The 23205-nt window shown below is 39.3% G+C and overlaps 2 protein-coding genes and 2 long non-coding RNA genes across 4 annotated transcripts; 2 read left to right on the forward strand and 2 right to left on the reverse strand.

Annotated features, from left to right (window-relative positions):
* Nucleotides 1-5426: 5426 nt before the first annotated feature.
* On the reverse strand, nt 5427-23202 carry LOC129748761 (ubiquitin carboxyl-terminal hydrolase 14). Its single transcript, XM_055743502.1, has 8 exons — nt 23044-23202; nt 22750-22925; nt 22582-22686; nt 16451-16845; nt 16228-16384; nt 16093-16158; nt 6576-6870; nt 5427-6036 (listed from the first exon to the last, which is right to left on the reverse strand). Exons 1-8 carry the CDS (start codon nt 23057-23059, stop codon nt 5699-5701), a joined length of 1548 nt encoding a protein of 515 aa, XP_055599477.1. The 5' UTR covers nt 23060-23202; the 3' UTR covers nt 5427-5698.
* Nucleotides 7142-14333, reverse strand: LOC129748763 (transcription factor YY2-like). The gene is made up of 2 exons (XM_055743503.1): nt 12901-14333; nt 7142-10734 (listed from the first exon to the last, which is right to left on the reverse strand). The coding sequence occupies exon 2, from the start codon at nt 10697-10699 to the stop codon at nt 9449-9451; it is 1251 nt and encodes a 416-aa protein (XP_055599478.1). The 5' UTR covers nt 10700-10734; nt 12901-14333; the 3' UTR covers nt 7142-9448.
* On the forward strand, nt 17257-17738 carry LOC129748769 (uncharacterized). Its single transcript, XR_008737807.1, has 3 exons — nt 17257-17382; nt 17434-17501; nt 17560-17738. It is a non-coding gene; the product is annotated as an uncharacterized LOC129748769 (long non-coding RNA).
* Nucleotides 22018-22499, forward strand: LOC129748770 (uncharacterized). Its single transcript, XR_008737808.1, has 3 exons — nt 22018-22143; nt 22195-22262; nt 22321-22499. It is a non-coding gene; the product is annotated as an uncharacterized LOC129748770 (long non-coding RNA).
* Nucleotides 23203-23205: the final 3 nt, after the last annotated feature.

The following is a 23205-nucleotide window of genomic DNA, read 5'->3' on the forward strand; positions in this document are numbered from 1 at the left end:
TCCTGCCTCCGAGCTTGATCGTTTTCAATTGGTTTCGATCGATTTCGATTGGCTTCAATGAACGTCAATTGGATTAGTTTCGACCAAAACATTGGCTGAGTGAACAACCATTTACCAATCGAAATCGATTGAAACCAATTTCAATTGGCTATTGAACGGGCCTATATTGTTACTATTATTTTTTTTCTTTTTCAAATAATTATAAAGCCTACACTGAACCAAATTGGACGATTAAATTTATAGGGTCGTTTTAATAAATCTTATTATTCGCAGTCAAATTTTAGCTATTAAATTATCCTTTAAAAAATATAGGAAAATCCAATAAATTGTATCTGCCTCACTCAATTGGTGAAGTGCAAAGGACAATCCATTAATTATTAAACTAAATTGGGCTATGAAATTTATAGGGTCAATCTAATAAATCTTATCATTCAGTGTGTGATAGAAGCTAACGATAAGTCCATTACGAAATATAGAAAAATCCAATGAATTTTAGAAGCTCGTTATACCTAATAAAACATATATGAAATTCCTATACATTTCATCATTCTGAAGTTAGAACACACGTTGGCGTGCCTGAGTCGTGATCCGTATCAATCTCTGTTAATTTGTATGGGAAACATAAACCCAGAAAAACGATTGTTCGTGTTTTGTGCCAGTAGTAATTTTTCGCCGGAGCATTTTACCAGCTGAGTGGCAGCAAAGATAACTTAAACTTCATCGCTGTGATATAAGCAAACATTTACGAACGTTAGTTAGAAAAGTGGAATGGCTGAACTACTTGGTGTTTATATTTCAATATCTATTCTAACAGGTAAAACACGGGCCTTAAAATAAGGGACAGCAGCGGAGGAAAACAGATTCGAACTTTAGCGAGAATGCGCACGGTTCCATTCTTCGCCATGCACAGGTACCTAATTCATTTTTTAAAACATAATTCGTTTGTAACTTAATGCGGATTTTTTTTTTTTCAGGAAACATAAATCCACCCGAACAATAGCACCCAATCCGCTGAATCTGGATCTATGTACCAGCCAGGATCAACATGCATCAGGCATGAAACTGCGTCCCACCATTCATAACAAGTGTTTGAAGTGCAGTGCAGTGTAACTTTTTTAATATCTTGATTTGTTATAATAAATGTTTGAATCATATAATTTTGGCTAAATTTGTTTATTTGGATAAATAAGATGAGAAATAGAAATTAAATTACAGGCATATTTGATTTCAATGATGGAACCTTTCATTACACTAGTTTAAATAATAAATCGTAATAATTTTCCTATCTTTAACATTCATTGAAAATTCTGATAAAATAAATCATTTGTCTTGTGATAAAAAGTATTGGATTTTCCTTTAGTGCGAAAACATTAGAATTCCCAATAAACCTTATAGCCGGATTTTGTTCAGTGTACACACAAAACTTTCGAGGCCGGAAATTAGCAAAAATTTGCTCAAATTTGACCAGCTAGAAACTTAGCAATCAATTTAGCAAATTTTTCGAACTAAAATTTTAGCAAACGAGAGAAAAATTTAGCCGCCGCAACTTTTGCTCACTATTTAGCAAAAAACCGGTGGAAAAAAGCCCCGGATCTGAAATTTCAAAATTTATTGTTTTTTCTCTGCAAATTCCGAGGGAATGTTTGATCAATAAATAGAATAAACGAATAACTTAACTTTTAATTTATTTTTCACGTTTTTCGGAACTTCATTTACCACTTTCGTTAAATTGCCAAAGATCGACCCTCATCAATGAATGCACCTGAGTTGTGCTGGATGCAGCGCGTTGACATGCCAGTAGTGGTCCCACTTTATTTCGAACTGTTGCAAAAAAAAACCATCGTGTTTGCCGGCAGTTGCAACCTGGTAGGAAAAACAAACAATTTTGAATTTAAAAATCGGAAAATATGTTCACTCCAAGTTCGGCCCTTACCTGCAGCATCCAGTGCCGATTTGGCCACCGTTTCGTCATTGAATCAGCCACCAAACGAACCGCAAGCATCGAATTACCGGAACCGCACTGGATCACTTTGGTTTGTTGTTTTCCCCCAACGGGCGGCGGCTGCTGTCTGTACACAAAGCGGCTAGAAAATTTTCATTTTGCTAAAATCAAGCAAAATGAACTTTCTTTTTGCTAGAATCAAGTAAATTTAGCTTTTTGCTAACTCAACAGTAAAAAATTATTTTTGCTAACGGAAAGTAACAGCAAATTTTTGCTAAGTGGAGCCCCGAAAGTTTTGTGTGTAGTCCACACCCATAGTACATGGAAAATAACAGGTAGGCCATTGCGCTTAACCTCACTTCAAAGCTCCGTGTATGTACACAGCATGCTTGCATACCAACAAAAATAGTTATGAAAATTTGGCAGTTTTATATAGAACGGCAATCAAAATTATTTATTGTTCCGACGTTTGTCATTTGATTCTTTTGAAAAGCGCATAAGATGAAAGTCTGATTCTTTGGGTTCATCGGAAACTATTTCTTGAATTGATTTTTTTGATCCGGACCATTAACAATAAGCATTAAAAACCAATTTTCATCACCGTTCTTCTTTAATAAAAGCAAGCAATTAAATATTTTCTTGAACTTATGTTTAAGATTTGATGAATGATCTAAAAGACTTTATATTTTTGTGATGACAAGTCCATTTGAACGAGTTTTTATTCAAATTGCACAAGAAAAAGATCACACAAGACATAAAAATAAAAAAAAATTGATTTTGGAACGTCAAAAAAGCTCATTGCATATAACTTTTAGCTATGCTGAAAAGCTAAATATTGTTTGTTACATTAAAATGCATCAGTAGATATTTTTCTCTTAATTTTGATGATTATCAATTTGTAGAAAAATGTAATTTTCTGAAAAATTCCATACATTTGCCGGTTTTTTCCATAACTATTTTCAGGGGCTTCTTACCAATACGCTTAAAGAGAGCGGAATAGCCTACCTTGTATATTTCAAAGTACTATGGTCCACACCCATGAGCTAGATGTAGAGGTGTGGAGGAACTCGGTTTGCCGTGGTATAGGTGATCGAAAAAACGTAAACATTGTGTGTATTACAGTGATGACGTCATAACATCATCGGGGCTGCAGTGCGTAATACAGTTTACTAGAAAAGTTGTCAAATTAACATGATTAAAGTACTATATGTATGTATGTATGTATGGTTCCCCCATCGGTAGCAAGGTCCTGCCTATGTCTGTGTGGCTTGGCCTTTGAATTACTTCTCAGGCTTCCACGGCCGATGGTTCGTCGAAGGAAGGCATCCAACCCTCAGAAACTTACAATGGTTGGCAACCCACTCCGCTTGTAATGGTTTCTTCAGGTTATCCCCAGATGCATTCCTTCTAAAAATATATGAATATCATATATAGATCTGCAGAATAAGGAATTATATAACACAGGGAAATAAAAAATATATATATATAAGCATATAATGACATAATGGTGATAATAATCATAAGAAGTAGAATAATAATACAAACAATCAGAATTAAAGATAATAATGATAAATTTTTAAAAGGATACAGCCACTTCCATAGCAGTTTTAATTTTCAACAAATTATTTACGCTTTCCTAGAACACCACCTTACTCGGCAAAACCCACACACTCAAAGCGATGAGCCCGAATGAATTTGTTTCCTTGAATCGCGAAAACGGCATGCAACACGCAATCCAACAACCCAAACTGCATCACTTCCTTTCTTCATATTTTAAGTTTGAATCATGGCGCTTAATTCACTCCCTTACCCACAGCACTTGTGCCAAATTACCGCTGCCAACCAACTCAAACTTCGCTCTATGTCACCACTTTTCAAAATAGAATCAAACCCCGAGCCAGCTAAGAAACTTCACCCCGCCTATACATCCCCCTAATTATCGACCAATCGTTTAACACATCCCAGCAGGAAAGAACCATCGCTCAACTTGATGGAGCAAGGCTAGTGTTGATCGCGAGTCAACATCAATCGATCTCCGGTCAATCAACAGCAATTTTGAACTCTTATCCGTTAATGCCAAGAACGAACCCCCTTCACTGAAATTCGCGCAATGCACGTACGCGTTCAGATAATACACCACTACGCAAACGATTATTCTTGTTTTTAATCGATTCACTCCATATCCTCTCTCAGAGCGATGATTCACAAACACATGTATATGGACATGTATGATGCTGACGTTCAATTTTGCCATCAAAATGTGAGAAAAAACCCACGCAAGAGTTTTTTCAAAACCTCTGATCACACAAAATATCACGACATTTTGGTAGTTTTTCTGTACGAGTACTTCAAAGCACGGCCACTTTCCGAATAGACACAACTTTTAGATCAAAAACAGCTCGAAAACACACGAAATTTCGAAAATCAAAGCCCGAAAACGCGTCTCGATTCGTTCGACTCTCACGATGTAATTCGGACGCCATTTTTTCCAATCATTAGCATTTTTAATTCCAGCTATCGTTTCCCTCCATAACGACCGTCCACCAATTCCTGTTGTATCAGGCACCGCAATCATTTTTCTCAAATTCTTCGAGCCGTATTCTAAAACCACTAAAACAAATTTCGCGGACATCGAGATTGTTCACGGAGCTGAAGACGCAACCGAACCGCTCTACTCGGGCTCTTGCCGAGGACTGTTAACATGATTAAAGTACTATAATACTGAAAATAGTGAACGCTCGTATAAAAGGTGAAACATATATCCTTGCTGAGTGAATTTCCCATCTCAAAATGAGTATTGAATGGCTTTTTTCAGCGTGATTCGGTTGTTACAGAACGCGTTTTTTTACCGTGGATTGTTCCCTCGTCGTGGAATAACCATCTTAGAAGATATTGTTATCGAGGGCGATGATTTCAACTGATCCCCAAGTTTGCATTTCTCTGTAGAAATTCTTCGACTACTTGCTTCCGGTTCCTCACTTTAGCTCTGATGGATCGAGCAGACTCAGTTGGAGGGCAACGAACGGATGGCAAAGCTGAGAGAAAAAACGAAACATAAAGAATATTGCGATAATGGCCTAAGTTTGAAATACTTACCAGATTTTATAAGAACCCTCCTTGCGTTTTCCATATAAACATTGACCAACTCCGTCAATTCGAAATGCTGGGAGCACACGTATATGCCGGATCCATCCTTACGGCCACAGAACGCGAGCCATTTTTTGCGTACCGCGGGTTCCTTCGGTAGCTGATGAAAGCTCATGGAGTCCACACTAGGCAACATGAACTGCGATTTTTGTAATGAGACGAACTTTGTTGTCTGTTGTTGTTGTTGGAAATCTGAGACGGTCTCAGTGTCTCCCGAAGAAAATGGGAGACGCTGAGACCGTCTCGAGACGAGCCGCCTCCTAGTGTGGACTAGGCTTAAGATTATAAGTGTGTGAGGCGTTTAAGGCGAATATCTCTATATAAATAAACATGAATATTCTGCAAATTTTATCATTTATTCTGAATGAAAAGCTCATTTCCGCGTTCGCGACTGCTAATTGAAGTTATATGATGATAACTATGTGATTTTTTTTCAATAATTAAACGAGTACAATACAATTTTTTACCTGATCTTGTGTATGGTTAAATAATTTGATCTTTGTTATCATTTATTTTTCTTACAGCAGAAATTAGATATTAAAAACAGCCGCTTTTATCGCCAAACATTCAGGCGTTATACCATTAACAGAACCCGTTGAGAACATAAATTCAATCAACCGACATTTTCTCGCTATCAGCTGCATTCGAATCAGTCGTGATCGTTGCTCCGTCGCCTGCCTCGGTCCCAGTCTTTTTATCGTCATCAATTGGAATTTCCAGAATTTTGGGCCCATACACGAGAACGTAAGCACAGTGCCAATCGCCTCCACCGGAAAGTTTTAGAATGGCTTCCGTATCAACTGGTGAAACGGTGTCATCGTCAAACTTGATCCACTGATCACCTTTCTGACGCACCCAGCCGACGTAATGGCCGGAAGAACTCGATCGCCCCTGGTGAGTAAGAACGGCTTGCAGGGTGTAGTAACCACTATTGTTGCTACCGGTATCTGAAAGTTTTTGAGATTTTTTTTTAATTGCGAACAAATAATTTTATTTATTAAAATTGAACATTTCTTGACACGTGCGACGAAAAATTAACAAAATAGAAAGAAATTGAATTTTGATTCAGGTATGAAACCGCTGGATGTGCTAAGGGAGGCATCCATTTATTACGCAACGCTCCTATAGAAGGGGGGGAGGTATGTGAGCTCGAGCGTTATACGAATAGTGACACATGGGAGGGGGAGAGGTATTCTCATCGTCACGTAACGATTTTTTTCGTTTTAAAATTTCATTTAAAAAGCAGCTGTGTTGATGTCATACAATTTCGGTAGAGGAATGATATTTAAGCAAACCGAAGTAGCTGTTACAATTCATAAGCTACAACTACATGATTAAAGCTGGTTTGCATCTTTTCCTCTTAAAAAGATTTGATTTCGCATTTCTATTATAGAATAATTAGTATAATACTAATTCAGTTCAATCAATTTTCAACGCGCCGCACGTGTACTTACTTCTAAAGTTTCTTCATAAAATAAAATCCTACCGTCTTCGAAACAATAAGGCTGCTGGAGCGTTTTGGGCCTTTCGCTCTCCAACTGAGCTTTGCTTTTGTTCTTGCCCTTCAAGTTTCGCTCCAATTCGGCATCCTCCACCTCCTTGAACTTGGCCCGTATCGGCGACAGCTTGGACTGTAGTTCGGGTGTACACAGATCGAAAGCATCGAAATCGATCGGGAACTTGATATCCTTGAGCACCTTGGCGTTGATGCCTTCCTTACCCTTGTACTGGAACCGCACAAACTGCACCGTCAGATAGGCTGGCAACCGACTGATCAGAGACTGTATAGATTAATAGCAACAGAAACACATAGTCAGATTAATATGTGAATATTAGGAGAGTGTTCAGCCCATAACAAATTGTAACAATCCTAAGTCACTGTGTTAATCCATGTTTAAGGTTTTGAATTAAGAATTAAAATTCGATGTTACAGCCTGCTATAAAACTTAATCTATTATAATGTCTATCACTTTCGGATTATTGTAATTTACTATTTTAATTTGTTTTTTAGCCTTATTCATTTTTACAAAATCCAAAAAATAAAACGCAATCTGAGGTATTTTCATATTTTTATTTATTTTTACCACAATTTGTCAAGTGTTCCTTAACGTTTTGTTCTTATTATACTGGGGTAAGGATTTATTTTGTATCACTAGAAAATATTTAAATTAATCGGTCTTGATAAATCCGTTTACGCTCAAACATAAATCAGTGTGGATGTGTGTTTATGTGTTTGAATATTTTGTTTCATTTTTATGCTTTTATTTTTTTTTTATTATTAAAAATAAATCACCTTAAATTGTAGTAAGAATAGTTATCCACTAAAGACTAAATTATGATCACACATCATTCGCGCTTCTCACATGCACTTCCGATATTTTGCTTCAGAATATTTAATATTAAAAAAAAAAACTCTGATAGATGCGCCCTATAAGCGTAGTCTGTATCTCGATAACACTTTCGCGCCAAGTTTCTTACTCGATGGAAATGTTGCACAACTTTTTCGCCAACGCAGAAAATTGAACTTTTGGTGGGGAAAAATTATTTCAAAATCAGCTTTCGTATGGCATTATTATTTTTGGCATAAGTTTATTTTGAATTTGTTTCAAATCTCTTCGCTTCAGGTTGAAAGAATGAATGTTTAAATGAAAGGCTGATGATTATAATCAATCAGGGTTTAAGTGGCCAACTAAATAGTGTGAACATTCCTGTCTTGTTAAAGTGAAATACACGCACAATCTATCTCTGAACTTTTTTACAAATACCTACTTCTTAAACTACTATCTAGACATTCATATTTCACCTGCACACACACTCTCATACATTCCAGCCAGTTCTAAACACTGTTACACTCATTACAAAATTTGCAATGAAAAAATATCGTTTAAGAAAGAAACATTATGTCTCTCGCAAATTTTTGTTTCAGAATTCAAGTGCAAACATATTGATTTTATAGACGATTCCTACTTCTGGAACACTTTGCAGCAACAAAAAATATATCCCTTATGAGATGCACTGTTAATCATTGCCACTTTTCTAACAAACTTGATTGAAAGAAACAAACCATTCGCTCATTCTTGATTGAATTTGGAATCATTATTTCACTCCAACATGCTTCTTCTAGTTCCTAGACTAATTTTGTGGACATTCGTGTAGTATGTGTGTTTTAGACACCAAACAGTCGAACACCTTCCGCCTCCTAGCTGCTTTCTGTGATGGAACCATTTAAAGTAAAAATTAAAAAAACAAAAACTGTTACCAGTAGTTACTTTTATAACGTTACAAGAAGCAAGTCATATTTTAAAAAGCTTTCATGATCTATTGATTTTTAAATTGCCCGCCATAAGACTAGAAAAACCCGGAATAATCCGACGTGTTCTTATTTGAAACGAACTATCTGATCCGATTTCATATAACAAAACCTTTAAAAATTTCAAGTTTTTATCCATTTTTATTAACTCTTTCACAAACACGATTTAATATTTTAAAAATATCCAAGTAACTCGATAAGTAATAAGTATCAAACCAAAAAGATACTCTTTATCTAACAGACTATATTTTGCGAAACGTGCCTTTCGTTTATTAGGGAGATATTGAAATAAATGGTTGCAACAAAGGTGGTCGAAACAAATATCGGTAACCATTATTATCTTGCAACCAAAATAGGGAAAATTCACTTTTTACTCTCAAATCATCATGAACCCACTGAGGATCATGAACCTATAAAAACGGATGACTGTATTATATTTTTAATCGATAACTTTTCTTTTAGTTATCTGAAGTTGAGAAAAATAATTCTCTCAACATTTAATCAAATTCTTATTCATTATTCCATACATAACATAATTATTGTTGAAAAAACAATTCTGCGTTGGCTAGCTTGTTTTAGCTCTGTTGGTGGCTGTTATTTATTTTTACAAGCCATAGGTATGTCTTTCATTGCCACACACACTACTCCAAATGTTTTTTCAAATTTAAAGGCTACTCTAGAAAAAGAAAATTTCAATATTCTACAATAACTTTTACATCAACTCTTTGTAATTAAATGAAATATTTTTGCTCATCATCGATGAGCATGGTACAGTGCTTCGAAAAGACTGATTTTCGAATTCAGCATATTCGGCAAGTGACGATATCCTCAGCAATCCTAAATAATGTACACGGCATACATTCATACTTGTATCCACTCTGCGCTCTAATAATGATCTCAACAGATCGATTTTCACTGCTTCTGTTATCCTCTGTTATCCTTTTTCTCCCTCCTGAGATGTGTTTCCAAATAAGGTTCGGCAAATTCCTCTTGTTTTTCGCTGTTGCCCGAAAGACGACTATACGCAAGGTTTATTCGGTTCCTAGCCTTTAGTCTGTGTAGACTATGTACTGGGAGTCGTTTTCAATCTCGACTGTTTCCATCTTGACGTATGACTGTCCCGAGGGCATCATCTGATGGGCTAAAAGGTTCTGACTATTTCTTCCACCACCACCGCTACTGTTGTTCCGTTTGGCTTTGGCATGCGTCAGTATGTGAGATTTGAGGTTCGTAGACTGAGCAAACTTTTTATTGCAACCATCGAAGGGACAAACGTACGGCCGATCACCAGTGTGTATCCGTACATGCGTTCTCAGATTGAAATCAAGCGAAAATCGCTTTCCACAACCTTCGAAGGTGCACTGGAATGGTTTCTCTCCGGTGTGTACTAACTGGTGGCGTTTCAACTTTGAACTTTCCACAAAAGATTTGCCACATTCCGCACAAACATGTACCCGGGGACCGTGCGTGTGCAGATGCTTTCTCATAGCTGAATTATCTCGGAACATTTTGTTGCATCCTTTGTGGGGGCAGGCTATATTCCGATCTGAGGATTCACCACCGGTATTGCTCATCTTGGACGACATACCAGCTGCGGAGATGGCATTATTGGCAAGTTTGTTCAGTTTCGTTTTGTGGCTTGGTCTAGCAAATTCGGCCAACTGTTTCGGATCTGACAGATCTATGCCGGGCATACAGTCTTGGGTGATTTTTTTACCGGTCATGTATTCCGTGTAGTCGGGATCAGGTTCCGGATTAGAGCCATCATCGTCATCAGTCCCTGAAGCCCACATCGTTACACTGAATTCTCCTTCCATGGTTTTTATTTGTACTTGTTTCTGTTCCCATCTTCGTGGTTTTTGATTGACATCGAGAGTTTCCATTGCTGTAAGGTTGTGAACATCATTGGTCCTGATTCGATTCACCATCCGCGATTGTTTCATACCGGATTTTCGCTTTCTTGAGCTCGGACCAGGGGTTGATTCAATGTAGATTTCATTTTCCAAGTTGATATCACCATAAACACACATCGGATCGCCAGAGGAATCGAGTACTTCCTCGTGACCTTGAATGTCCGCTTCTTGATGTAGAATCTCCTCATCATCATCCATGTGGTGCATCATCAAACTTTGTGAATCCTCGGTTTCGCATGTCACTTCTTCGTACTGGTCATCGCCTACACCCACTTCGTACTGTTCGTATCCAATTTCGGCTCCGAAATGACTATCGTCCACCACTTCGACGATGTTCGAATCGGCAATCTCCACCTCACACATTATATCCTGATGAGAAGTCATCATCGATGACTGATTCCTTTGAATTTGTCCAGCTCCGTCTGGAAGATAAAGGTAATCATCAATCCTGCAACCGTCGTGGATTGCACATGAAACCAACAATTCCTTTCTATAGAAAATTCCGTATTGCTAACTATACATTTTTCAATTATTTACCCTTCCTATCATGGTTTATTGTATCGATCACGTTGGACTTAAACTAATAAAGAACAGATAAATAAAATAACTCAGTAATGTTTTAAGCTACCATCAAGTTAATAAATGTCAAATATTGAAGCATTTGAAGATCCGTAGTAAACATAGCTCCGAAAGCGGTATTTTAAAGTTAGCTATGAATTTACACCTCATAAAACCCGTTGGAGGAATCACGTTAGTGGGAAAGTGAGGTCGCATAGATACTTTCAAAGTATCATAACTACATTTGTCGATAACGGGACTTGGAACCATAAATCTATTACCGACACCGGGATTCGAATCCAGAACGCTTCGAGACTCGCGGAGAGCATTTATAGAAGTAATCTGACGCTCAAAACAGCTCTACGGATATGTTGATTAAAGTTGTGTGAAATTTAAGTTAAGTGGTACACAGCAAAAAATTTCTAAAAGTATACGTAATCTAAAACACGAGCGATCTATTTTTTCACAAGTGTAATTAAAAAAAGATGTAATTTTCAACTCCTTTTGATGTAATTTTAGTCTTTTTTCAAAAAGTGAATAGAAATAAATTGTTTTGGTTTAAAATTACATTCCGTAATGCAAAGTTCAAACGATCGATGAAATTTATATCACAAAAAGTGTAAATTTATATTTATTGAATAAGATATTGCAAGTAAGATCTAAAATTACATCGAAAACTATGTGAAACATAACAGATGTCATGTTTTTTTCACGGCATACATTTTTTTTACTTTTGACTCGAGTTAGTGGTTCTTTTACGATTAGCCAAAGTCGCTCGGAAGTCTCGATTGCATTCCGCCCAGGCAAAATTTTGTCGGATATGTGTATTATGAAGTGGTAAGTGAAATGAAATAAAAACATTGTAAGTATTTTAATGACAAATTATAAAAATTCTTTTTGAATTACAGAAACAGCCAATTATCGAGAATCGACCAGGAGGTTGGTGTGATCAAGAGTTTCCTGTAATAATCATAATAGTCGTATACAATGGGTTACCCGTAAAAATACTAAAAATTCATCAGATACAACATCTCCAGCCTAGCCCTCTGTGTTGTGAAGAAGAATACAATATAATTATTCTCGTGTTAGTGGGTGACCGTTTTTTGTTAAGTTTTAGTAAATATATAACACATGAAAATTAGATCCTATTATTTTTTAATTAATTAGAATCGCAACACTGAAAACCTGATATTTTTAAATGAATATTTTTTAATATTAACGATGGAAAGGCTTGAAATTTATATGCCTGTGTATTTTTACACGCAGCTTTCTTTGTCGGTTTTCGTGCATCGATTTCGATCTAAATTTACACGCTCCCAAAATTACACCATTGAAAAAAATACACAGTGGTAGAATTTTAGATCCAAATCGGTGTTCCGTTTTCGTGCATCGTTTTCAATCTAAAATTACACGAATTTTTCTTGCTGTGTAATAAAGCCGGAACAAATTTGAAATCTTTTGTCACTTGGAGTTGGAACATCACGAGGGGTTAGGGAGGGATGGGGGATAAAATAAAAAATAATCAAAATTTTTCAATAAATTGGAACAAATTTTACAAAAACTCGCATGCCACAATCTTGCATGCAATCGACGTTGCACAAAATCAAATACATTATCGATTTTTTTTTTTATTTTGATATAACATTTAAAAAAATCTCGAATACAATTTTTTTTCGGAATTTTAATCCCAATGGGTTTATTCATCTTAACCTCGAATACAAAAGTGATACCATCCCCATCTCCTACCAGTTTTACTTTGATTTTCTCAACTGTTTGAATTTTCGAGGTATCTATCGAAGTTTTTTATAAAATACCTTCAACTTTGTTTATGTTCCTCTTCGGGATTTTGAGAGAAATCGAAGAGGGAGGGGGGGGGGGGATTTATTTGATCGTTTGATTAAAGAGGTTATACCTTTACATATATTTAGCAATATTTTTATCACCACCCAATTATTCAATTCGGGCTTCTTAGAAAAAGGAATTGTTGCTTTTCAAAGTTGCACAGAAATTCTTTTCCTAAAAATACTTACCCAAGTCCGAAACAGCAGCTGCTTAATTTTCTCCTTTTTCCTTCAAGAGCCGCTTCTGCTCCACGGAAATGCTTATTAGACCTTAAAATCCTTTTTTTTATTTCTCGCCCGGGGAAGGGCTCCTTTGTTGATGTTTGTTTCCCCTGCCTTTTTCTCGATTGGTTGGGGTTGGAGAAGTACGAGTGTAAAACGGATGGAACAAAACTGCGAAAAATTTCCGCCTCTTACTCTCCCGTCCGCACCGCTCTCGCAGGCTACTGCTGCTTACCCCTTTCCCAAAACTACAACGAAGGCCAGCTACTCGAGAGCTGCGGAACAAGGATTTTTCACTTTTCAAACACTTTTTTACCACCTTAACGTTCTCCCACCGGTCTATAGTACACCCTTAATTGTTCGCAGTAATTACGAGACGCGAATTAACGCATTTTTTGGCCGTACCCAAAATCCCCAATGGTGGAAATAAAGCCCAAAAAAGTTCACTTTTGCCGTCGAAACTGTTCAGCAAGAAACAAAGATGTCTGCCGTCGTCGTCGTCGTCGTCTCTTCTCTTTTGAACGAGACCGAGCTCTAGCAAGCCGCCATGACCGAAACTTTGGATGGATGGCTGCCACTGTTCGAAAAAATTTCGCTGCATCTCGTTCTCCCAGCCGATAGCTGAAACGGGAGAGCAACACATACGGGGAGCTTTCGAAATGTTTCGATGTTGCGCAATGTGGGGATCCTCAAATATTAATATACGCAAATCCCATCAAACAAAGATTGTTCAATGAAGTTAGATCGAAACTTAGGATCTCGATTAAATCGTATTTAAAGCTCTGGTGAAACTGAAACAATGATTAACTAAACAAAATTGACCAAGGAAAGCGACCTTCAACGACAAATAAATTCATTTTTTTTATTCGAATGTACCGGAAAAATTGATTCATTAAAATGGATACATTTATTAAGATATATTATTTCAATTAAACTCAACTTTCTGCAGCATTGGATTTGACTTTTAACAAAAGGATATCGACCGAAAATAAACGATTTTTAATAAAACTTTGATACGGTATGATTTGGTTAGGGCTTGATATAGCTCAGTTGTAAAGTCAGTTGTCTCCTGAGCTGATGTCCACAAGTTAGAGCTCAAGAGAATATCGAACGCAGTTGTACCGGCTAAGTTTTTCAATAACTGTCTGCCAACTGCAACGTTGTTATAAAGTCGCGAATGCCATGAAAATGGTAAAACGACTAATACTCGAAACTAAACATTTGAACAACCCTATAACCAAGTTCGAATTTCGGAGAATCGACTCTCCTTTTGGCTGTTTCTGTTTGTTTCCGAATCCAATATGGCGACCAAGATGATTTTCAATATGGCCACATGTTTTGGTTTTCATGAATTCGTAGTAAACAACAAATTAACTGCAAAAACAGCTCAAAAAACCGAACACTGATACTAAATTCGGTTTTTTTTAAAACTATACCAAAAAACAGACAAGTTCAGATGTAAATTAAATTCTTCGCACATGAAATTACAAGCATTTTAGCGATTTGCCGGAACATCGAATACGAAAGTGTTTATCAAAACATTCCACCTTCCGAAAGCCGACTTATCGAGCGAGAGAGCGGGACCTTTGAAAGCTCTTTGCCTCGCACAGAAACCTCTCAGAGACAGTCAGAGACCGATTACAATCTTCGAAAAGTAGCTTTCGAAATATTGCAGAGTTGAAATATTGCACAGCAATATTTCATATTGAATTTCCATTACACGGAGAAATTATTTCGAGTTTTCATTAAAAAAACTGTATGTTCAGTTTTGAACTCAGCCCGACAGAAACGAACACAAGTCGTCGTCATTGCTACCTCACTCACTCACACGCGCATCCGCAACACAGAGGGATCATCCAAATATTACGTAACGATTTTAGGGGAGAGGGGGTAAAACAGCTTGTTACGCTTTGTGGATTTTGCTCAGAAATTGAAAGGCAAATGTGTCACGAAGGGAGGAAGGGGGCCGAAAATGCTCGCATATTGCGTTACGTAAAATTTGAATGACCCCAGATAGAATTTTCAGTTTTCCAGCGTCAACGCTCAGCTCAAAACTGGACAAAGCTGAGTTCATAAACGAGCAAAAAGACATCAGAAAATGTCTGTTCAATGAAGTCTAGTCGAAACGGGTCGAAAATAGTAGAAATGGATTGACACTTGATCGTGTCTCTTTCCAATTGATTTCGACCGATTTCTACCAAGTCGAAACTAATCCTGCTGCCGAGCTGGATTGGTTTCGACTAGTTTCAACTTGCTCCATTGAACAACGACCTGACTAGTTTCGACCAAAACATTGGCTCGTTGAACATCTTTCAGTTGACAGAAACCAGTTGAAACCGATTTTTACTAACGTTTGAACGAAGCTAAAGTGCACAACTGGAGTGACCTGAATCAAAACTGAGCATAAACGAATATGCGATAAAGAAGCACTTCGATCGAACCAGAAACATATAAAATTAAGACTATTTAAAAGTCTTTCGATTCTGATACACTTTCTCTCTATGAAGAATGAGAATCCCATGTTGACATCCCGTTGATTAGATAAAATATATCAAATACCATTGGACTGAGCTTCTTATGTCTTTTGATAATATAAAAAAAAACCAGCATTTGCTATAGCTTATTTCAAGCAGTTTGCTTGAAATCGTCGAAATCGAAATTTGTTGCGCAACTAACCCCTTGTCGCATCGTGTATAATGCAATTTGAACAAATTTCAGGGCATATACTTCGCCCAGCTGATGTGGTATTTTTTGTTTTAGTTGCTATTTTCGCCAGCACTCGTTTGCGTTCCAAACAGGCGTCGTAGAATAATCGAATTTGCCTACACTTTTGCATAATGGATGACGCGTTTCATTTAAAACAGTTTACTAAAACAAGGGATTGTTGTTGATGAACACAATTTGGACTAATAAAAACATTTGAACTAGTGCAAACAAAGTACAGGGAAAATATTTCAAAGTACTATGAGCGGCAACATAGATTTTTGCAGTTACAAATAATAGACAATTACAAAAATAATCTGATATTACATGTTTGATAAATAACCACTAGATCGTTAAAATTATTCCTAGCGTAGAATTCTTTCTAACATAACATCTAACCATATTGCAGACTTTCAAAATTAAAAGTAACGAAAATTTACTATCGTAGTCACTTACCGTTTTCGTATACACAGCGTCACGACCCAGGGATGGAGATTGTTTGGTAAGCTGCTCTTTCAACCTCTGTAAACGGTGGAAGTTGACAACTTATCAGTTAAAAATCAGAACCTTTAAGCAACACTTCATTCTTACCAGTCTGATTCCAGAATGCATGTATTTCACTTCAGTTGAAATGAAACAGCTCAATTGCAGAAAGTTTTCTTTCGAGTTGCTCACAGGCTCATCCTCTGCTTCAGTGCACTTCATCTGCACGTCGAAAGTACCGCCGAACCATTGATCAATGAATGAGCTAAATAGGATAATCAGAAAGTCCTTGTGTATTAAACTTCTGTTATGTCGTATTCAAATTGCCCACCTATATTTAACACCTTGATCGATTGTATCCGTCTTAGTAGCAGGCAGTTTTTGTTGGAGCATTTTCAACAACTCGGACCAACATTCGTTAGCATCCTGCTGCCGGTACGTCCCATTTTCACCGGTTTGCGCAAAGTTAGGGAAAGCTATATGCAGCCGTTGTAGAAACAGCACCGGCGTAACCGTATCGCTGCGTTCCATATCATCGAATAGATTTCGCATAGACATGGTGATGGCACCAGGCGAAGCCAATCCGCTCAAACCACCCGTTTCCGACGGGTTGTCCTTAAACTCTTTCAGAGCCTCTCGCAGCTCGCGGACGGACTTGAGACATTGCAACGTGGCATTCATGTAGCAAGTGTTACCCAGGTTAGTCAAACCGGCCGGAAGTTCCAACTGTGAATGAAGAAAATAAATTGTTGTCAAGCTTCCTAATAAGATGAGGGATAACATGCTAAATCATGCCATCGAATGCAAATACGTTAGATATAATAAAAAATTACAGTTTAACTATAAAATATCTAACAAGATAATCCCAAGTTCCAAGACATGGTGTTACTGCCAACACTTCTTAAGGGAAATAAAATTGTTTAAATTACCGTAATTTTATCGAAAAAATTAAATTTAAATTAAAAGTAAATAATTCAACCGGGTATCAAACTGTTGTTATCAAGGTTGTTGTTGGAAAACTGGCCACCGTGCCAGTCCGCGGTTTTTGCAAAAGTCGCTGAGAAATAACAGCGAAAACTAAACGTCATCGTTGCCGCCAAAAGTGACGGCACGAGGAAAATTCTCACTTCTGTTAGCCATTTTCGTATCGAGTTGCGTACTGCGTAGAAGCAGAAAGTTTGTATTTGTACTGAAAACTAAATGTTTGAAGTGTTCCGTTTTGCTAAATATTGTTGATTTTTGGAATCAGGAGCGTAGGATCATGTAGGTATACATGTAGTTTAGAGTGGCTCGTTATTAACTTTTGTATTTTAGTATCAGGCAAAAACGCTGATATTGGATTGACCATCTCTGTTGAACAGAGCGCTAAAAGTAGCAAATCGGTAATATTTGTTAATTTTATTCTATAACGCCACAAATTACCCAGAATATTGTCCACAGGACTCTTTGCTCTCGATACGAGGTTGAACTGAGTTGTATTAGGGCCGGAATAGCTAGGGTCACTGATTTGTAAGTTCTAACCTATAAAACCATTTTGAACCATGTTTGTAACAACTTATCATTTGTTCCGTAGAATTGAAGCATCACTACAAAACTATAAATATAGTCTGCTATCAGTACCAGTGCATCGCTTTTTCATTTGCCACCCTATCACAACATTCTTCAATTAAATCAAATTGAAGTCGAAATTCGTCGATCAACTGGGAATCGTCGAAGTACTTTACGTTCGAGGTTCGCCAACAAAGATGGAACGAGAATTTCAACCCAAGACCGGAACTGGTCCGGAAGCTGATAACGACACCACTATTGTCGATCAAAACTCCAGCTGCGTGGCTTGCAGCAAACCAGACAGCTTTGACGATATGGTTGCCTGCGACTTGTGTGATTCCTGGTGGCATCAATGTTGTGCGGGAGTAACCAAGTCAATCAAGGACCGAGATTGGACATGCCCCAGATGTTTGCCGGTTCCAAGTCGAGCAAATTCGATCAGATCCACTTCGACGGTGCGGAAGGCCCTCCTCGAAATCAAATTGCAACGACTCGAGGAAGAGAAGGATCTGAAACGGAAGCAATTCGAAATGGAGCAGAAGTGTTTAGACGAAAAGTATCGTCTACTTGAAGCTGCCGCGGTCGATGATGACATTGACAGCGAAGGAAGCCGCCAAGAATATCACCGTAGACGGCAACGAACGGAGGACTGGGTGTCCAGCAGAACGAGCAACGTTTCGGAAAGACTCGAAGGAGCTGTTGGTGGTGTCGAAGAGGGGCGTACCGACGCCCAGCCGATTGAAGCTGAACAGATTCAGCAAGTAAACAGTGTTGTTCGCGAGCTCAATAGGAAGTTGGCAAACGGCCAGAAGGAGCCGGATTCGTTGTACGAGAGTTTGAAAGTCATCCTGAAGGCGTGCCAAATCCGAAATAACGCTTCAGTGAGTGGCACACCCTATACAGGCACAGTGCCAAAAGGCACCCGAATGCTGGCTCCGCCGATTGCTCCCCGTACATTCGAGCAGTATGAGCGTCGAGAAGAAAAAGTCTTTCCTGACAGCACGGAAAGTTCTATGCCGAACCAATGTAGCTATTGGAAACATTCGCAGGTGGAACCCGGATATAACGCACCGGTGCCGCAACACATAGCACCCGAACGTGATGTAATGCCAAGCAACTTGACACCCTCGCCACAGGCAGGTTTGTCTGGCAATCGAATTCAACATTCGTCAATTGTTTTGAGCACACCATCGGCATCGCAGATTGCTGCCAGGCAAGCACTTTCGCGAGACCTCCCAATATTTTCCGGCAATCCAGCTGATTGGCCGGTGTTTATCGCCAACTACAATTATACCACAGAGGCGTGTGGATTCAACTGTGGAGAAAATATGATCCGCTTACAGCGTTGTCTGAAAGGTCCTGCGTACGAGGCAGTCAGAAGCAAGCTGGTCATACCGTCATTGGTTCCTGCGGTTATCGACGCGTTAGAGATGCGGTTTGGGCGTCCCGAATTGTTGATCGAGACTTTCATCAACAATGTGAAATCTACGACGCCACCCAGAGCGGATCGTTTGGAAACCCTAATAGATTTTGGGGAGAAGGTGCAGACTCTTTGCGACCACATAATTGCTGCCGATCTGACTGATCATTTGGCCAACCCGCAATTGATGAAGGATCTAGTTGAAAAATTGCCCCCTGACTACAGAATGAAGTGGGCCGAATTCCGTGAGCCACTGTCGAAAGTAAATTTGCAAACGTTCCGAGAATTTATGAATCGGATTGTCAAGAATGCTTACCGTGTAACTGGTGCAAGGTCGTTTGTTGAAGAGATGAAATCGGTGAAGCGCGACCGAGGAAAGAATCTAAACTACAGCTTCATACATTCCGAAACCGGCGGGAGTGACTCCGGCCAGTCAGCCAAAGTCTCAGCCGATGAGCGGAACCCAATTGAATGTGCCGTGTGTGGGAAAATTAATCATCGAGCCAGGGAGTGCGAAGCATTCCAAGCGCTGTCCGTAGATGAACGCTGGACACGTGTACGGAATCTTGGACTCTGTCGTACGTGCCTTTACGGACATGGACGTCGCCGATGCAGGAGTACAAAACGCTGCGGAATCAATGGCTGTGAGAAACGGCATCATCCGTCGCTGCACTCCGACCGGAAATCACAAGATGCAGCTACGACGACGGTGGCGTCGCTGCATGCTGCTATGAACCACCAAACTGATGGTGCTGATCCAACATTATTCTTCAGAATTTTACCTGTGACGGTCTATCAAGGTCAACATTCTATCGACACATTCGCCTTTGTCGATGAGGGGTCGGCACTTAGTATGATGGATACCGAGCTAGCTGATAAGCTTGGACTTCGAGGACGAAAGCAACCACTTTGCCTTACGTGGACGGCACAAGTATCCAGAACTGAACAAAACTCCCGAAGAGTGTCATTTGAGATTTCTGGTCTGGCTAAACCGAAAAGGTTCCGAATGACAAATGTTTGCACCGTTGATTCATTGGGCCTGCCAGTGCAAAGTTTGCCCATCAGCGACTTGCAAGAACGATATCAATACCTTCGAGGGATTCCGGTTTCTGGCTACCAGAATGCAGTGCCCCAGATATTGATTGGCGTGGACCATCTGAGACTGGTCGTGCCTCTCAGAGTTCGAGAAGGAGGTCAGCAAGAACCAACTGCAGTTAAAACTCGTCTCGGTTGGAATATTTACGGAGGACAAGGAAATTCGAAGCTTTTCGCTTTGAATCTGCATCTGTGCAAATTTAGTTGCAGCACGAATTTTCAAAATTCAATTGAAGGGTACTCTGCTATCGAAGAAGCAAAAGCAGAAGTTAAGCCCACATTGCATCATGTGTCAGACCAAGATGCCCCTGCAGTGTCTTTCTTGAAAGCCACAACTGTCCGTGTGAACGATCCATTGTTGGAGGCTAGCGTTGGAGAACAAGTCGACGAACAAGTAAGAAGAAGTCATGCGCATAGCGCTACCGTAGCCGAGCTGACAAACGCAGACCCGCGGAAGATGTTATATCTGCCACTCAAACTTGTGGCCAAACTGAAGAAGCCGAGGAAAATCCGCCTGCCTTGGGCAGCTGCCGTTCCAGTGAATGATATCGCCCTGAACACCATGCTATTCAAGGGCTCGGAACTCCTGACATCACTGATGACGATCTTATTCCGTTTGCGGAATCATGTAGTTGGTGTGAGTGATCATATTCAAGAGAGATGTCATCAAGTTAATATTCGCAATGCGAATCGGGATGTCCAACGATTCTTTTTGCGTAAGGATCAGACCAACGAACAAGAAGCGCGTTTAATAGATGCGATTGATCCTAAATATTTAGCCAAGGACTTTGCTGATAATTTTCTGACCGTTGAGGAGCTTAAACTGATTTTTGCTAAGATGACGGAAGTGCACCGATGTGGCAGCACACAGCTGCGAGGCGTTGGCTCCAATAGTACGGCAGAGGTGGAACATCGTGATGAGCGAGCAAGGACGACAGCTTGTGTCAGTGAAGACAAAACGACTGAACCAGTGCGGATTTCAGCGGAAGTAACGAAATGTGAAACCGTAACTTTGTTCTTCAAGCCGAAAGAGAATATCTTGAACCGGGTGCAAGACAGTCCGAAATCAACTATTCGAGAGATCATTAGATGTGCGACGTTGCTTTTCGAGGTTCTTCGCACACTTTCTCTACATATGGTTCTTAGCCGAAAATGGCGGTGGTCAGGTGAAGGATGGAAAGAAGAAAGAAGCGATGGTAGCTTCAATCATTGGAGGAAGTGGCTCCAAACTTTGTTGGACATGCGACGGCCTACGATACCGGAAGAATGTACCCACGATCTCCTGATGCGAGCATGGACTAAGGTGAAAAAGAAAATCGACCAGGTTTGGCGAAGGTGGGTTTTGGAGTACCTGCCAACACTCGCCAAACGTACCAAGTGGTTCAATGAAACGAGAGATATTGCGGTAAGAGATGTGGTACTCGTAGTCAACGAAGGGAAGCGGAATTCCTGGGAGCGAGGATTGATCCTGGAACTCATTGTTACATCGGATGGACAGATTCGACAAGCCTGGTTTCGAACGGGCAATGGTGTATATCGGAAGCCGAGTGCTAAGCTAGCAATCCTTGAAGTGTCGTCTCGAGAAAATGGTTCCAGAGAGTTGCCTGACTGCGAAGGTGGCTCCATAGTGAGCAACGATGAAGGCGTGAACGAGGATTCCGGAAGTGATGAAACCGAGGCCAGCCGTAGGTTCCATCGGGGGGAGAATGTTGGAAAACTGGCCACCGTGCCAGTCCGCGGTTTTTGCAAAAGTCGCTGAGAAATAACAGCGAAAACTAAACGTCATCGTTGCCGCCAAAAGTGACGGCACGAGGAAAATTCTCACTTCTGTTAGCCATTTTCGTATCGAGTTGCGTACTGCGTAGAAGCAGAAAGTTTGTATTTGTACTGAAAACTAAATGTTTGAAGTGTTCCGTTTTGCTAAATATTGTTGATTTTTGGAATCAGGAGCGTAGGATCATGTAGGTATACATGTAGTTTAGAGTGGCTCGTTATTAACTTTTGTATTTTAGTATCAGGCAAAAACGCTGATATTGGATTGACCATCTCTGTTGAACAGAGCGCTAAAAGTAGCAAATCGGTAATATTTGTTAATTTTATTCTATAACGCCACAAATTACCCAGAATATTGTCCACAGGACTCTTTGCTCTCGATACGAGGTTGAACTGAGTTGTATTAGGGCCGGAATAGCTAGGGTCACTGATTTGTAAGTTCTAACCTATAAAACCATTTTGAACCATGTTTGTAACAACTTATCATTTGTTCCGTAGAATTGAAGCATCACTACAAAACTATAAATATAGTCTGCTATCAGTACCAGTGCATCGCTTTTTCATTTGCCACCCTATCACAACAGTTGTTTTTTTCTTTCGCTAATGTCGCTAAGTGTCATACTCACAGCCGTTGCCAGTTCACTCTCGTTCATGTCCTCGATGAACTTTGGTTTTTCGATCGGTTCTTGTGGAACTTCTTCCTTAGTGCCAAGCAGCAATATCGTAGTGCCCTGAGGTGAAACAAAATATAGTAAGATGATAGAAATAAACCACCGCAGGCTGGTGAGCCATACATCCTTGATCGCCATATTCCACTCGTCATCCTTGAGAGTGATGCCTTTGCACAGAATTTTTTGACGTTCGGGTTGTACTCCAGTTAGGGCATACAGTTGGGCTTTAAACAGCATCGGTTCTTCGTCCGTGTTGACCTCAACTTTTGGAAAATTTTCCTTGCCCCATTTTACTTTCACTGGAAGAAATATTACCTCAGTTTTGCAAATAGTAAAATGTATAACCTCACAAAAGCGGATTTCAATGTTTGTAGAAAAAACTGATATCAGAACTTAATCAATGTTAATTCCTCTTACCTGTAAACGACGGCATGTTTATGTTTCCTCCGAACCTACTATCGAATGGAGTTCAAGCGAATAAAACTCTGAAACTACAAATCTAGCACAGCAAATTCAAAATCAGCCTTAAAGTGATAGAAGATGAATTGCGAATATCATGACAAGACAAACATGCATTTT

This window comes from Uranotaenia lowii, chromosome 2 (genome assembly GCF_029784155.1).
Source record: "Uranotaenia lowii strain MFRU-FL chromosome 2, ASM2978415v1, whole genome shotgun sequence".
Lineage (NCBI taxonomy): Eukaryota > Metazoa > Arthropoda > Insecta > Diptera > Culicidae > Uranotaenia > Uranotaenia lowii.

Excerpts from the sequence above, each read along its gene's own strand:
- LOC129748763 (XM_055743503.1), bottom strand. The coding sequence starts at position 10,699 with ATGATGACTTCTCATCAGGATATAATGTGTGAGGTGGAGATTGCCGAT.
- LOC129748761 (XM_055743502.1), bottom strand. Across the intron at positions 6,871-16,092 it reads ACGCTGTGTATACGAAAACG|TCTCTGATCAGTCGGTTGCC; the intron begins GTAAGTGACTAC and ends TAATCTATACAG. Across the intron at positions 6,037-6,575 it reads GCCTTATTGTTTCGAAGACG|ATACCGGTAGCAACAATAGT; the intron begins GTAGGATTTTAT and ends AAAAACTTTCAG.